This window comes from Vanacampus margaritifer, chromosome 9 (assembly GCF_051991255.1).
Source record: "Vanacampus margaritifer isolate UIUO_Vmar chromosome 9, RoL_Vmar_1.0, whole genome shotgun sequence".
NCBI lineage: Eukaryota > Metazoa > Chordata > Actinopteri > Syngnathiformes > Syngnathidae > Vanacampus > Vanacampus margaritifer.
Genome location: NC_135440.1, coordinates 19,201,832 through 19,217,281, shown reverse-complemented (window position 1 = coordinate 19,217,281; position 15,450 = coordinate 19,201,832). Strand labels below are relative to the sequence as shown.

At 36.5% G+C, this 15,450-nt stretch overlaps 3 protein-coding genes across 4 annotated transcripts in view; 2 read left to right on the top strand and 1 right to left on the bottom strand.

Annotated features, from left to right (window-relative positions):
* The first annotated feature begins 303 nt into the window (after positions 1–303).
* LOC144057387 (C-type lectin domain family 7 member A-like) lies at positions 304–7,647 on the top strand. Its single transcript, XM_077574884.1, has 8 exons — positions 304–453; positions 1,450–1,515; positions 1,637–1,717; positions 2,274–2,381; positions 3,001–3,186; positions 4,268–4,437; positions 5,033–5,154; positions 5,865–7,647. Exons 1-8 carry the CDS (start codon positions 408–410, stop codon positions 6,010–6,012), a joined length of 927 nt encoding a protein of 308 aa, XP_077431010.1. The 5' UTR covers positions 304–407; the 3' UTR covers positions 6,013–7,647.
* Positions 7,556–10,016, bottom strand: gpatch4 (G patch domain containing 4). The gene is made up of 8 exons (XM_077574882.1): positions 9,921–10,016; positions 9,634–9,712; positions 9,483–9,556; positions 9,317–9,409; positions 9,053–9,175; positions 8,858–8,967; positions 8,540–8,590; positions 7,556–8,449 (listed from the first exon to the last, which is right to left on the bottom strand). Exons 1-8 carry the CDS (start codon positions 9,984–9,986, stop codon positions 7,909–7,911), a joined length of 1,137 nt encoding a protein of 378 aa, XP_077431008.1. The 5' UTR covers positions 9,987–10,016; the 3' UTR covers positions 7,556–7,908.
* Positions 10,017–10,362: 346 nt separating this feature from the next.
* pear1 (platelet endothelial aggregation receptor 1) overlaps positions 10,363–15,450 on the top strand; it is a 50,204-nt gene continuing 45,116 nt past the window's right edge. Inside the window, exons 1-3 of one of the 2 annotated variants that reach the window (XM_077574878.1) lie at positions 10,363–10,443; positions 11,299–11,488; positions 12,440–12,480. In XM_077574878.1, the coding sequence (XP_077431004.1) occupies positions 11,300–11,488; positions 12,440–12,480 (230 nt within the window). In that variant the 5' untranslated portion in view covers positions 10,363–10,443; position 11,299. Of the gene's footprint in view, positions 10,444–11,298; positions 11,493–12,439; positions 12,481–15,450 lie in introns of those variants that run through there. The other variant, XM_077574879.1, reaches the window with a different exon arrangement.

Here is a 15,450-nt window from a genome sequence, read left to right as displayed (position 1 = left end):
GCAAAAGGGGTTAAGAAATGGTTCGCCGACGAAAATATTAATGTTTTGCAGCTTTTGGCATTCTTAAAAAAAAAAAACAGGACAAATTGTGTCCCGGGAGAGATTTTTATTTTCCCAGGACAGCTGATGAAAAAAAAAGAGAACAATTCTGGGGAAAACTGGACGGGTGGCAACTCTACCCACAACCCCAAATCAAACCTCCAACTTGCACTTATTGCATCACATCGTCCAAAAACAAGAAGAGATCAAAAGAGGAAGTTGTGTTCTTGTCACACTTGAGTTTCATTTGCATGCCTCAGAGCAGCAGCTTGTCTCTCAACACGCTTTGCTGGCTAGGATGAGGTCAAAACTTTTGCAGCATTAGTGCTATTTCTTACTGTTGTTGTTTATTTTGTTCCCATTGAATTATGGCAGAAGAACTCAATTATGTGACAGTCAAGTTCAACTCTCACAGTGAGTCGTTTTACATTATTTCTTTTTAATGAATAGTTTAGTGTTTGGGTGATTTAGAAACTACATAGCAATTCATGTACCAGTATGTGTTTTCCTAAGTATACACACGAACCTAACAGTCTAAGAAAGCTACTAGTGTTATATTAAATCCTCAATTGAATTTACATAATAAATTGTTTTCAAAAGTAGGGACATGAAGTCTAAATTTAACGTTTTTTTTAAAATATATATATTTTTAGGATGAATAAATCCCTGAAAAATGAATGTATACTGGTACAGTGGTACTTTGAGATATGAGTTTAATTTGTGGCTGTTTATCTTTTTCACCCTACCCCAAAATTCAGCAAAATGTTTGTAAGGAAAGAAAAGCTATAATATTGGACTTCATTAAAAAGAAGAAGAAGAAGAAGAAGGACTTCATTAAATCGAAAGTTGTAGTTGTTGTTTTTTTGCTTTCTTTATTCATTCAAACAAAAACATCCAATTCAAACTGAGCTCACAAACCAGAACGGTGTTGTCAAACAAGACACAAAAACAAGAAAACAAATTAAATGGAAAGTAATCGCATTAAAAATGTTTTGCCACATTGTGTGTGCATTATGGCCACCAGGGGGCAGCGTATTACAGCCATACCGATATGCAGTTCACGAATCAGTCATAGCACCTTTGTAAGTTGCAATAATATTAGTCGTTTTTAGCTGAGGATAAAGAAAATATATGTGTGAAAATATATGTTTGAACATGTGTTGATCCACTGTTTGTGTTTAAATACTGTATCCATTGCTAGGGTTAACACCGTCACAGCGTCTGAGGCATTTTGCATTGTTTGTTAGCATAAAGCTAAATAGAATTATTTTAGTTTTTCGTTAGTTTGACTGTAAACGTAAACTGAGTATTTATTTTTTATAATTTTTTTGTAATAAGGAAAGCAGCTGAGGTCTGCGTGGCTTCACATGATCAGGTCCTGGTGAAAACAACTTATGCTTCTCGTTCCAGATTTGCCAAATGATGGCGTGATCTACGAAGATGTGAGGAGTCAGCAGGAGACGTGGCCGTCGCAAGGTTTCGAGAAATATCCCATTCCCTACGCATTGATTCTTCACTGCTGCCATTCGCAATTCTGTCGGCCTTATGGCAGTGCTTATACTATTTGACATCTACAAAGTGTCTTTGTTGTGTCCAGAGCAGTCTGGAGATGTGGAGGAGATCTACGATGACGTGCGCTCTAAAGAGTTACCTTGTAACCTGCCTAGCACTTTTCAAGGTTCCTGACTTTTCCCCCCTCAATGTTACTTCACAAAAAAATTGATTGGCATTTCCACATTTCGGTAATTTGGTGACGTTACACTTAGCGACACTCTTCTAGTACGTGTATGTGGCTGTTGTATTTTTTTTTGTCCAATCAGATTGCAGCCCATTGCAGCCTCTGTCATTTTAATTAGTAGTGCAGGTCTGTTCGATTTCAGATTTCAGTTTCAAAATCATCCCACTAAATGATGTCTGCATTTTCCATCCTCTGATTGGTTGGTATTTTACTTGAAAAGGTTGCTCATACTACAAGTGTACTGTAAAACTGATACATAAACAAAAGAAAATTTACGATATATTTTTTTAACATTTATTTTAAATGTTCAAACAAATCGTATCCTGTAATGCTAACATGGGGTAACAGAAATTAGCATAGATGAAAAATATATGCCTTAGCTTCAGGAAGCAAATATAGGTTAAGGTTATTTTTCTAAACATTTTTTTTTACAAATACAGTATTTTGACGTTAGAGGTTGGGCTGTCAATGAAAATATTTATTTGTTTGCCTCTAGAAAACGTGCCAAAATTATCGCTCCACACACCTGTCACCCTAGCGGCGGCCGCTCTGGGCATCCTTTGCGTCATCCTCATGTCTGTCATCATCGCCATCACCCTGCACCGTAAGTACACCTGTTTTCTTCTTCCTCAAAGTATCATTCCTTCTGAATTAACAATTAGAAAACAAGAAATGAAAAAGTGACTGAATATTTTGGTGCTTGTTTTCTAATCTAATACAAAAATGAGGAACAAAAAATCCAAGTGGAAAAACAGGCCATAGGACTACATTTGATTTCAATATTTAATTGGTTGGGTTTATGTGGCCTGGAAATTAAAAATTAAAATTGAACAGAAATAATTGTTTAGAAACCAAACAATTCTTAAAGATTAAATGCCTAAAAGTTAAATACAACTGAACTGGCACTATATTGAATTAAGAAAAAGTTTGAGGCACTTCAGTGATTCTGACACGTACCACTAGAGGGAGCCCAAAGACCACACTCTGAGTCACTGCTGTCATCATATTTGGCTGATGGATGGATGGTGGTTGCAACTCTTCCAATACCCTCAAGTCTGAGATTGTAATATGAAAAATCACACATTTGTTTTCATTTTTTTTGTGTTAGATTTGATTTCTACACAAACAAATAACCAAATAATCAGTCACTTTTTGATTTTTTAATGTCTGACAGCCAGTTAAAAATGAGACGCTGGCCAGTAAGAGTAGTTTCCCTGCTCCAGTGAACAGCGTCATGGCTGAGCAGCGGCGGCAGAACGTCAACCTGACGGCTCACATGCAGGCCAAGCTCGAGCTGCTGCAGGAGCGAGCCCTTGAGCTGAGCACGGAACGGAACCAGCTCAACTGGACCGTGGGCCAGGTCCTGCGGTTTGACATTTTCCCTGTCAAAGATCTCTGCCCACAAAAAGGTTAACACGCACGCCAGCGCCTTAGCATGACAGTTGTTTACATACAGGTTTGCGTGGTGATGACATTGTGTCTCTTAATTGGATTGAATTGATCAATTATCAGCATAAAAAGTACCTACAAGACCATTTTATTATCATCATAATAATTAGACCCTAATGATTTTTTTAGTACAGTATATAAACTTTTTAAAACTATTTTTTAAAATAAAAATTTCCATTTTTATTATTTTAGAAATACCGAATTAGCACATTGTAAGATGTCTTAATGTAGCATTATTTTATTATAAAATTTATATTTGAAGCTTACAATACATTTATATATTTTTATAATAAGCTTGTGAGTAATTGTTGCAATACATTGCATATATGTTGACATTAAAAAAAAAATTTTTAATACAAATATTCTGAACATATTTTATTAAAATATAGTTTATTTTAACAATAAATTACATACATTACATATTAAAATATTTGTTGTTTATTTAATTTTATAATTGTTATTAAAAAAAAATTAAACACATTTTTATTGTGATAAATAGAATTGCAAAATATTTTATTAAATTATTAAATATTTTGTACATTATTTGTAAGTATAATAATAGAATTTTATTATAATGAATATTTTGTATTTATTACAACAAATATTGACTTGTTTTTATATATTTTTAATTATTGGAATTGAAATGATAATTTAAAACAACTATTTTTAATGATTATAATTTATTGAAATGATTATTTTTATATTGTTATTATTATTATTTAATATAGATCATTTGATGGATTGTGGTCATGTGGTCACTTAATGTGGCGGCAAATAAACTAATACAGATTTACTCATGCTCGTTACCTCACCACCGACTAAATAAATATTAAAATCAAACTCAGTCCTGCACGCTGTTTTTCTGTTTTGTATATTTCATCTGAGCCTAAAAATTAATTATGTAAAATCAGGTATTTTTGTCATTTTATGTGTAAGATTTTTTTTAAGTTACTTTTGGGATTTTTTTTAGTTTCAATTGGCAATTTAATTTAAAATGGAAAGAACAAATAAACCATGGAAAGTTGTGTTTGTGTTTTATAGTTTTGAGCCTGTGCAAGCCGTGCGCGGACAATTGGCTGCAGTTCAGCTCCAAGTGTTACCTGTTCGTGCACGCACGTTTCTCTAGTGAATGGAAGACCTGGCAGGATAGCGTTGACGAATGCAAACGGAAAAATGCACAACTGCTGCTCATCGAAAGCCAGAAAGAACAGGTGAACATTTGTCAGAGAGAAGTGGGGGGAGGAAGTACTACTCAAGGAATATACATTATTTCCACTCATGCCCCCACATTTCCTTTTCGCAGTCGATAACCCGGCTGCAAGATTGTATGTATATAATATGAAATATTTCTTCATAAAACGTATCCATGCTATCCCTCCAAATAATCACCAAAAGACCCCAATATAATCTTGCAGCCCGATCACATCTGGTACCGACACCGGCTGGTTCGTCCTTCAGCTAAAATGTCTCTAGGAAACTAGCTACAGTATACAGCTTAAAAAAAAAAAGGAAAAAAAAAAAGGATTTTTTTTTTAATTGTGTAATGAAATCAGTATTAAGAAATTGCAGCAACGCAATGTGTTGCGCAATCATGGAAAATAATCAATGTATGATTCACACAATAGAAACTTTGTCATACCAACGTCATAATCGCTACTGCTTAAATTATATATATATATCATATTTTAACCGCTACATATCAAGGAGATTAAATAAATGATCAAACTATCATCTATAGTGTTGACTTTAGTAAGTTACTGCTATGCCGACTATTTAGTGACAATGTCATTTTCCTGTTTGTTTCAGGAATTTGTCACGAACCATACTTGGTACTACATTGATGACAAGCATGGCTACTGGATGGGGCTGAGCAAGAACGAAGACTCGGACAGGTGGAATTGGAGCGACGGACGCAACCTTACTCTGGCGTGCGTGAGCAAACACCAAAGACACAACAAAAATAACAAAAGGCAGGATCCTTGTCCGCTATGTTGAGCATGAGAAAGCTTTCAAGCTAAATCTTCAGTCAGTAGCTAATAGGTTAGCTGCCACATTAAGTTGAGCTAAGTACAACTAAATCTAGCACAGAAGCTGCCTGGTAAATCACTTAATCTAAATCTATCTCAGTTGCTAGATGTTAGCTCTCACACAAAAGTTAGCCAAATCTTAAGTGTGTTTGGCACAGTTTTTGCCCTTCGTGGCACAACACACCCATTTTTAATCTCGACTTGGCTTGGGACCTCGGACCCCATGTCGGAAGTCAGCCGTGTTACCCGCTGATCCATCCTGTCGCTAAATAGCTACCTGCTTAGCTTGTATTCACGGTGAAATAATTAGCTCATAAGAAAGATATCTATGCGGCTAGCTCAAATCAACGCTAACTCAAACTGATTCGCTGCATCATTAGAAAGCTCTGGAGCTAAATCTAGCTCAGCAGCTAATCTGAACTAATTTGAAAACTCTTAATCAATCTCAGCGGCTAGACAACGTAAAACACACTCTTATGAAACCAATAAACCAAATAAATTGGGTAAATATTTGCCTGAAGCAAAGTAATAAATAGGCCACTGACACATTTTACACCTTTGGCTAACACCTGCATTGGTGACTCACGGAGACCATTTTGTGTGGCTTCTAGATTCTGGAGCAACAAATACTACTACAAGAAAAACAGTTGCGCACTGATGTCAAAGGAAGAGGCACCAAAATCCCTGGACAACTGGACCAAAGCCAGCTGCTACATGAAGAACAGATTTATCTGCCAAACCCATGCCTTCGCCAACTAGATCTACCCTAACAGATCACCCGCACCACATCACTACACACACACACACACACACACGCACACACAAAGCACCAAATCTAGCTATGAAGCTAGTTACGATTGCCACTAGCTTACTAGAACGCTCATAAGAAACGCTGTGAGTAGTTCATGAAAAAGCTCTTATGCAAAATGTAGCACAGTAGCTAGCTGGTTAGCTTCTAAGATAAGTGGAGTACTGAGAACTTATGAGAAAGCACTGAAGTTAATCTTAGTGTAGTCATAACAAATAATATAATAATCATAGTTACTGCGTTAAGTAGCCAAATAGAAAACTTGGCTAGCCAAATCTAGCTTAGCAATTCCTGAACAAAGAGTGCACTGCTTCACTCCCGAGTGTTCGGAAGCTCAGATTGTTGTTCAAATGTCACGTTTGGTTATTTAACGGGCCCCAAGAAAGGAGTACCGGACCGCGCTCTAAGAACTCCAACACAGACTTAATCAAGCTAACTTGGCAAACCGAGTCTAACTCTATAGCTCGCTGTTTAGGTCATGGGCTACATCGCTTCGTAAAAATCTTGGTACATTGTACCTAGTTGGTTGGCTAGGTAGCTAACTAAAAAGCTTTAAAGCCAAATCTAGCTAAAAAGCTTGCTGGTTAGCTAGCAAGCTAAACAGAATGCTTGGTAAGTCGTAGCTGGCTGGGTAGCTCGCATGCTACGTTGAGCTAAAAATGCTCGCCAGGTAAGCCTGATCCAGATGTAGGCCTACAACCAGTTACAACACAAGCTAATCACACTATGGTTTATTTTAAAGGACAACATTTAAAACTTAACTGACAAGGTAGGGAGCTTAATTATTTATTTTGCTATAAAATCAGTCAAATATTTTTTTCTGGCCAGTGGTGTGTAATAAAAGTAGGTATTTAGCAAACATGTGTTGTGCAACTACGGAAACTAATCATACTTGTGGCCCAAACGCATCCAGCATCATCATAGGTGGAAATGTTAGGGAACACAAAATTTCAAATATGGTGACATTTCATCTTTAACATCAAATACAAACACAGAAGTGAGGGTAAAAAAGGACTGACGACAAACACGTGTTGTGTTTATTAACAGAGATTCTTTGACACAATTTTTTTCAACTTCCTCTATTTCAACCTCGTTTCGGATGATACTTTCCGAGAAGTTGAGTTGCGCAATCTGTCTTTCCGCCATGTCCTGTTCAATTCAACAAATGAAAACTAAAAATACCCACAAGAAATTGTTGAGAAAAAACATTCTATTCAGTCCTTATTCAAGTTTGGGTGTCCACTGTGGAATAGTCAAGTTACATAAAATTTTGTCATTTACAGTAAGTATACAAGATTCCCATTTGATGTGTATATTTCAGATTGTGTGACAAAATAAATGTTTTGTCACACATTCCCATTCAGATAAAATACATTTTATATATAAAATAAAATGCATAATAAAAAATATATTTGACTTTTTTTTTTTTTGCCTAGCCCTACTTTGAATTGTACGGACCTCATTACCGGGTTCAGGAGACAGCCACAAAAATAATGGAAGCAAAAATGTTAATATTTATTAAGGGTGTTTTTTAAAAAAAAAAAAAATCATAGAGACAATAAAAATTCAAAATTGGATTCAACACATACTCAGTGCAGTTTGTCTGCATTTTTGTGCTCGTCATTAGCCAGTCATCTTCCAGCGACATGCTAATTACATTAATATCTGCAAGGTAAATCATTTGTGGATGTAATTGTTATTTGGATTTTTCATATCAGATGTCTGGTCCGTTTCTGCTCTTATTGTCCCAATGAGGCCGAAGATGATTGGATGGACTTGAATGCCCATCAAATGAGTCAGTCGTGATTTTATTGGCAAAGTCCTCAGTCACTACAGAAGACCAAAAGTTACTCTTTGGACTTCTTCTTCTTTGGTGGAGGTGATTCTTGTGGCTCCTCGCAGATGTTTGAGTCATTTTTGCTCTTTTTGCTTTTCCTCTTGACTTGATGTTCGGGAACGAGCAGCTCTGACTCTGTGTGGTTATTCTGTTCTTCTACTGGAGGTTGCGGCTCTTTCTTCTTCTTCTTCTTCTTCTTCTTCTTCGTCTTTTCTAACAGTGGAGCGATGTCAAGGTCCGGACTCGCAAACTCTCTGTTTTTCTTCTTCCGCTTCCTCTTGTGGTCATTATCACCTTTTTCTGTGTGCGTCGTTTCCTCCTCCTCCACATCGCTCTTTTTCTTCTGTTTGATTTTGACATCAGACAGTTTCGAAAGTGAAACATCGTGGACGTTTAATTCTTCAGTCTTCTTGGATTTCTTCTTTTTGTTTTTAGGCTCATCTTCTTCCTGTCCGTCTTCAGTCTTCTTACCGTATTTGGCCATGAAGTCAGCCTCCTGCTGCTCCAGCCGGGCTAGCTTTGCGCTCATCTTCAAGCCGTGTCTGGCTCCTCTGGGAGGGGGGGAGAGGAAACAAAAAACACAAAATGAGGAATGTAAAATAATTTCAGTCTTAAAGATGCGAATCCATAAATGGACTGACTTGTGGGCGGTACGTCCTCCGCAAGCCTTCATCAGGTCACTATCGGACAACCTGCAAGGAATCAGCAAATTTGTTAAAAAAAAAAATGTTTTTCATGCTTTGATTTACATAAAAATGAAAGCAAACATGAAACACTAAATATTTTAATGGTTTAATTCTGCTGAATTAACCGTAATTAAATCAGAGTCGAAAAGGTTCTGTGAATGGGGTCAACACGCAACCGTGTGGGTCACCCTGCGTTGTTGGCTGAAATGTATTGAACACTACTTTTTCAAAGCTTTAATTCTGAAGAATTAAAAGAACAAAACAAGTTCTCACTTGGTAGTGGAGGACAGATCCAGTTTGTGATCTTCCTCCTGGTCCGAGCTGCTGCTGTCGCTGTCACATGCTGGTTCTGGCTTCTCCTGACCTGACAGCAGAGTAGCTGACTGGAGAGAAAAAACACGCAAAACGCATTCCAATCAGCACATCTTTAGTCTACAACTCCTCGTGGAAAACCTTCAAGTATTTCACCTTGACAAAGCAACCATAGAGTTTGGCTTTATCCAGCGAGGCCTTCCGAGGTTTCTTGTTAGAAATCACACCACCGATTTCTTCTTCACCGTCCTCAGCCACCTTCTTCAACGAAATGCCTTCCTGGATCAAAAGAAGAAATCTGATGATTGAAAGTTCAACAATGCTAAAAGCTAGTGTGGTTATGTAAAATTGTGACTGTTTGACCCTGAAATAGTTAGTTTTTATTCACATTATTTCCTTCTCTTTTTTTTTTAAACCAACCTGATTGGTTTCCACCTGCAAACTGGACGAAGCCTTATTAAAGACGTGATCCCACCAGTGGAAAGTGAACTGCTCTCCTTCCTTGTGACCCACCTGACACAACACACAAGTCCTTTGTCAATACTTGACAGTACATGCATACACACACCACCAAAGAAACCCTCACCCCGCCTTTGTTGCATTTCACTTTGACCTTGATGGCTTCAGATATACCGTTCTCATGCCGACCCAGTCCTTTTCCTAAAGGTAATACAGTAATTGACATGTCAAGCTACGGTGGTGAGGAAATTATAAATGGCAAGAATCAATAATCTGACCATCTTTCCAGCCGTGACGCTTCAGCTGCTGCTCGGCAAACTTCAATCCGTGGCCCTTTTCTTGCACAACGTCAGTCATCTGCACGAAGGAAGGCAAGTTTGTTAACGCCTGTATTATGATGTTGACAGAGAAAACACCAAAACACGCGACGTCTCGTAACAATACACTGGTAAAAAAAAAATCACGGCGATCTTTAATTAAAATAGAAGTGTCATATTATCGAGTTAAATCCGAAAACGTATTAGAATCGTATTCGTTCAATATGTTATAAAAACACAGTTGAAACCTTTGGAGAAGTGTGACATGCGTCTTCAGCAGGAGGCTGACATGACACCGGAAACACGTCACGCATAGCGCCCCATTGTGTACTTTTGGGTTTTGTTTGCACATTCGGCTCGAGAAGAAAACCGCCCACATTTGCGTTCTATTTATCGGTTTGTTTGTAAAACTAACGAAGCTCTAATTCTTATTTTGGTTATTGAAAAACTAAAGGGGTAAACGAGTTCAGATTGAAACTTTTCTGTTAAAAAAGTTTCCTTCCCAGTGCTTCGCACTTGTCATTTTGTCATAAATGAAGAAAAACAATTGTCGCACATTTGGTCCTTTAGCATTTATTGAATGTCGACCTTTGTTTTTGATTTATTGTAAGGAAATTGAAGGGTTTGGAAGGACATTGAAGAGGGTTAAGACGAAGCAAGCCTTGTTGGTATTTTAGTTTCCCAAAATGTTATATTTTAGTCGACGTCTGCGCAATCAAGATTTTTCTGTCTAAAAAATTATATTCTCATCGGCACTTTCAGCTAAATCAAGTAAGAAAGATAAAGTGTGTTTATTTTTTCTTGGCTAGCGAATGAATGTACCCTGAGGGTTTTATTTGAGTTACGGTTTATTTAAAGTTTAGTTTTTTTGTAATTTAATTAAAAAAGCTTCCCTATTTAAACATTTTATCCACTTCAGTACTTTCGTTGAAAGTAGTATCATAAATAAATAATGTATTGACGGTTGTCTTAATAAAGAGAAGGGCTATTTTAAAGTAGTATTAGCATTAAAGTTGCTAAAGTTCTGTAAATGTATGTTCGATATAACAACGAACGCTAGATGGTAGCATTTTCACTCATTTTCTTCACATTGGCGATGAAGTTATGATATAGTGAATATTTAGTGGGGATTTATTTACATGGCTTAATGCACCTCAGTAACATCAACACAGTTATACAAGCAGCCGATATTACACAAAAAGACAATATAATAGTAGCAATTGTGCCACATACTTTATCAGGAGCATTTCAAATTCAGTATTGATCTAATACTGTGATTGGGGGGGGGTTAATGAAACCATACTCCCCTCTCTCCCCAGAGATGCTAATTATGTCAATGTGCACAGATCGCTACAAACGTCTTTTCCTAGTTGAAGTTGGAAGTCTCATTCGTAATATATACTGTACTGTGATGTGAAGTTACATATGCCAGCACTACGATTGTAAAGGCCTTGGGCAGATTACATTGACATAGCAACACATTGAAGCTGAAATCTCATTGGACAAATAAATCTAACCTCCTCATACATGATGTACTGGAAGCAGTGCAGCTATGAGAAATGATTACACTTTTGAGAATAAATGAATGCAATTTCATGGAACAAATGTTATATTTTGCTCCACCAGGATGTCTTCCTCCTTGCGAATGCATGAGGTCTTCATTTGCAAAGGAGGAGAAGACAAGCAGCGCAGCAGCTGCTTATCAAGGCCGGCCTCCTGTTTTAGGGAGGAAAGATGTCCAGCTGTTGTCGGGAAGATCGCTGACAAACTGACTGGTGGTCTCGCAGGGGCAGCTCAGCTCACAGCTGACAGTCAAGTGGGTGTGTCAGCTGCTCACACAAACACACGCATGTTAAAATAACGCTGATATTTATAAAAAAAAATTAATTATTTAATTACATTTTGGTGTTAAAATTGCATCGCTATTATTTCATGTATTCTATTTTGCTATTTATTCTTGTGTTAATTATATTCTTTTGATTTATACTTTACATATTGTTTATTTTATATAATTACTTAATTATTTGTTTTCATTTTCCATCATCTTTTATCTATCTATCCATCATTTTTTTAAGTTGCAGAATAATACACATAAAGCGTGAGTGAGTAAACGATTTGAGTTTTGCCATTGAAAACCACAAGTATGCCTTGCGATACTAGTTTAATTCAAAACACAAGTATCTCAAATTATCTTTCTCCAAACAAATAAATGGAAATGTTGTTAGTCCATTCCAATGTCACCACAAAAAAATAAATGTTTACAATTCTAATATTTTGTACTTTATAAAATAGAAATACAATAATGTAATAATTCATTAGAATGAAAACAAACACAGAATAGACACATGTGAGTTTTCTTTCTTTCTATCTATCTATCTATCTATCTATCTATCTATCTATCTATCTATCTATCTATCTATCTATCTATCTATCTATCTATCTATCTATCTATCTATCTATCTATCTATCCATCTAGTCTTTCCCAAAAAGTTAAAACAGCCATCTTCCCTCCTCCCTCCCTCTGTCATAGTTTTTCCACTTTCCGTGGTCTTGACGACCCTCCCCCCTTTTCCTTTTTCCTTTTTTTGGGGGATGCCACACGACTCTTCCTCTGTGGCTACTTTCTCATTTTCTTCCCCTCTCAAAATCTGCCTGACCCTCTTTTGTGCAACAAGATCTTCACGCAACCTGTGTATCAACTTTTTGTTATTACACAAAGGTAACATTTTCTTTTTTTTTTCTGGTCTTCGGATACTTTGGAGTGTAGTCGTACCCGGACAGGACCACCAGGCAGCAAGCAGCGGGAAGGTGAGTACAGTAAAGACTTCTTATGAGTTGGTGGGATGGGACTAGCTGTCAAAAACGTAATAACTATTGATCTGTGAGAGAAGTACTGATTTCTCTGTTTTTTATTATTATTATTGTTGTGCTTGGAGTTTGCAAGTTTGTATCACATCGAGAGCTGCGTCTAATATTTTGGTTATATTTAATGTCATCAGATGGCTCTTATGTTTTGGATCTCACTGTATTGTGCAGGTGTGCCTAATGCTGTGGCCATTGTGTGTATGCAACAAAATGTAAACTGTAGGAAAACCACTACAGTATTATTATTGTTAGCCTTATACCACGATGCATGTTATTATGATTGTGAAGATGTACTTTATTTGATGGTCAATTGACCCATTCAAAAATATTTTTTTAGACAAAATAAATTAGGGTAAGGTTTTTTTCTTCTGGCCTGACTTGTGTTATTTTCTTATTTTATTTTATTTATGTATTTATTTATTTTTAAATCATGTTTTTTTTTATGACCAAACATGCAGTGTGTCACATTGACCCAAATGAACAAACATTTATATTTAAAAATAAAAAATAAAAAAAACTATGTAAATACAAATATAACAACGGGATAAAATTCCTGTTGGCCTATTTGTATTATTTTCTTATTTTATTGATACACTTTAAAAATTAGCTAATCAATTAATCTTGTTTTTTTAATGACTTATGCAGTGGGTCACATTGACCCAAAGAAAGAAACATAGCAAGAGGATTAATGAGCTCATGTTGCAATTCATCCAATATGAGGCTGCAAAGTTTGAATGAAAAGTCACTGAAGAAACACACAAAACTGTTTTATGACGCTGAAGCTTCTGTCGTCTTTTTTTTTAAACTTTTTTTTTTTAATGAATTGGCCAAATGAGTTCAGTTTGAATGGTATTCACGCAGCTGGCCGGCATAAATTTCTACTCAGCACCACTTTGATTGACAGCTGATCATCGCGCAGCCTCAGCCAGCTGGCCATAGGATAAGCAGCATAGAAAATGGTTGAAAAAAGTTGATTTGCCAGGTTGTTCATCTTCGCTTGTTGACGACTTGACGGAATCTTGATCCTGTGGAAGTTCACATCACATCTTAAATAATTCTTTTGAAAGCTCTTGTGGAAAGCTCAGTGGCGTCGTAAAAAGTGTAAATCCAACTTGTGAGCATGACTCGTCTTATTTGTTGACGTGATTTGCTTGCAGTACAGTACAAAGCAAGTTTCATTTTCATTTTTTAAATGTGTATATATATATATATATATATATACATATATATAAAACATATATTTTGTATATATATTTTACATTTCATAAATAATCAAGAAGATTAAACATTAAAACCTGCCAATTTGACCTGCAACATAATAAAACACAAAAAACATACAAGTTTGAAGACAACTTAAACTTTGTGTAATTTATTGAAAAATAAAGTAAGTGACGGAATAAAAAAAAAAAACCTCAAATTTTTTACATAACTCCCCCCACTTTTTTAGACATGAAATACACACATAAACAATTTTTTTTACGGGAACACCGTTAGTGAAAACAATACTTGTTTCAGTAGCAAAGCACCCCCCCTGTGGAAAGCAGTAAATTGGATGAGTTTTGCTTCATGCTTTGAATGGGGCAACTGTAGTAGCTTCTGGTGGACGTATAGAAACATAACACACACTTGCGCGCACTATTTTCCAACATTACAATTATGGTGGTAGCAAGAGACCCATGCAGAAAAAAGTAAAAGAATAAGAAATCTTGCTGCATGCGTTGAATGGAGAAAAGTAGCACCACCTGGTGGACATATAGAAACATAACACACACTTGCACACACTTTTTCTTCTTCCAACATTACAATTAGTAGCGAGAGAGCCATACAGAAAAAAAGTAAAAGAATAGGAAATCTTGCTGCATGCTTTGAATGGAGAAAAGTAGCACCACCTGGTGGACATATAGAAACATAACACACACTTGCGCGCACTATTTTCCAACATTACAATTATGGTGGTAGCAAGAGACCCATGCAGAAAAAAGTAAAAGAATAAGAAATCTTGCTGCATGCTTTGAATGGAGAAAAGTAGCACCACCTGGTGGACATATAGAAACATAACACACACTTGCACACACTTTTTCTTCTTCCAACATTACAATTAGTAGCGAGAGAGCCATGCAGAAAAAAAGTAAAAGAATAGGAAATCTTGCTGCATGCTTTGAATGGAGAAAAGTAGCACCACCTGGTGGACATATAGAAACATAACACACACTTGTGCGCACTATTTTCCAACATTACAATTATGGTGGTAGCAAGAGACCCATGCAGAAAAAAAGTAAAAGAATAGGAAATCTTGCTGCATGCTTTGAATGGAGAAAAGTAGCACCACCTGGTGGACATATAGAAACATAACACACACTTGCGCGCACTATTTTCCAACATTACAATTATGGTGGTAGCAAGAGACCCATGCAGAAAAAAAGTAAAAGAATAGGAAATCTTGCTGCATGCTTTGAATGGAGAAAAGTAGCACCACCTGGTGGACATATAGAAACATAACACACACTTGCACACACTTTTTCTTCTTCCAACATTACAATTAGTAGCGAGAGAGCCATGCAGAAAAAAAGTAAAAGAATAGGAAATCTTGCTGCATGCTTTGAATGGAGAAAAGTAGCACCACCTGGTGGACATATAGAAACATAACACACACTTGTGCGCACTATTTTCCAACATTACAATTATGGTGGTAGCAAGAGACCCATGCAGAAAAAAAGTAAAAGAATAGGAAATCTTGCTGCATGCTTTGAATGGAGAAAAGTAGCACCACCTGGTGGACATATAGAAACATAACACACACTTGCGCGCACTATTTTCCAACATTACAATTATGGTGGTAGCAAGAGACCCATGCAGAAAAAAAGTAAAAGAATAGGAAATCTTGCTGCATGCTTTGAATGGAGAAAAGTAGCA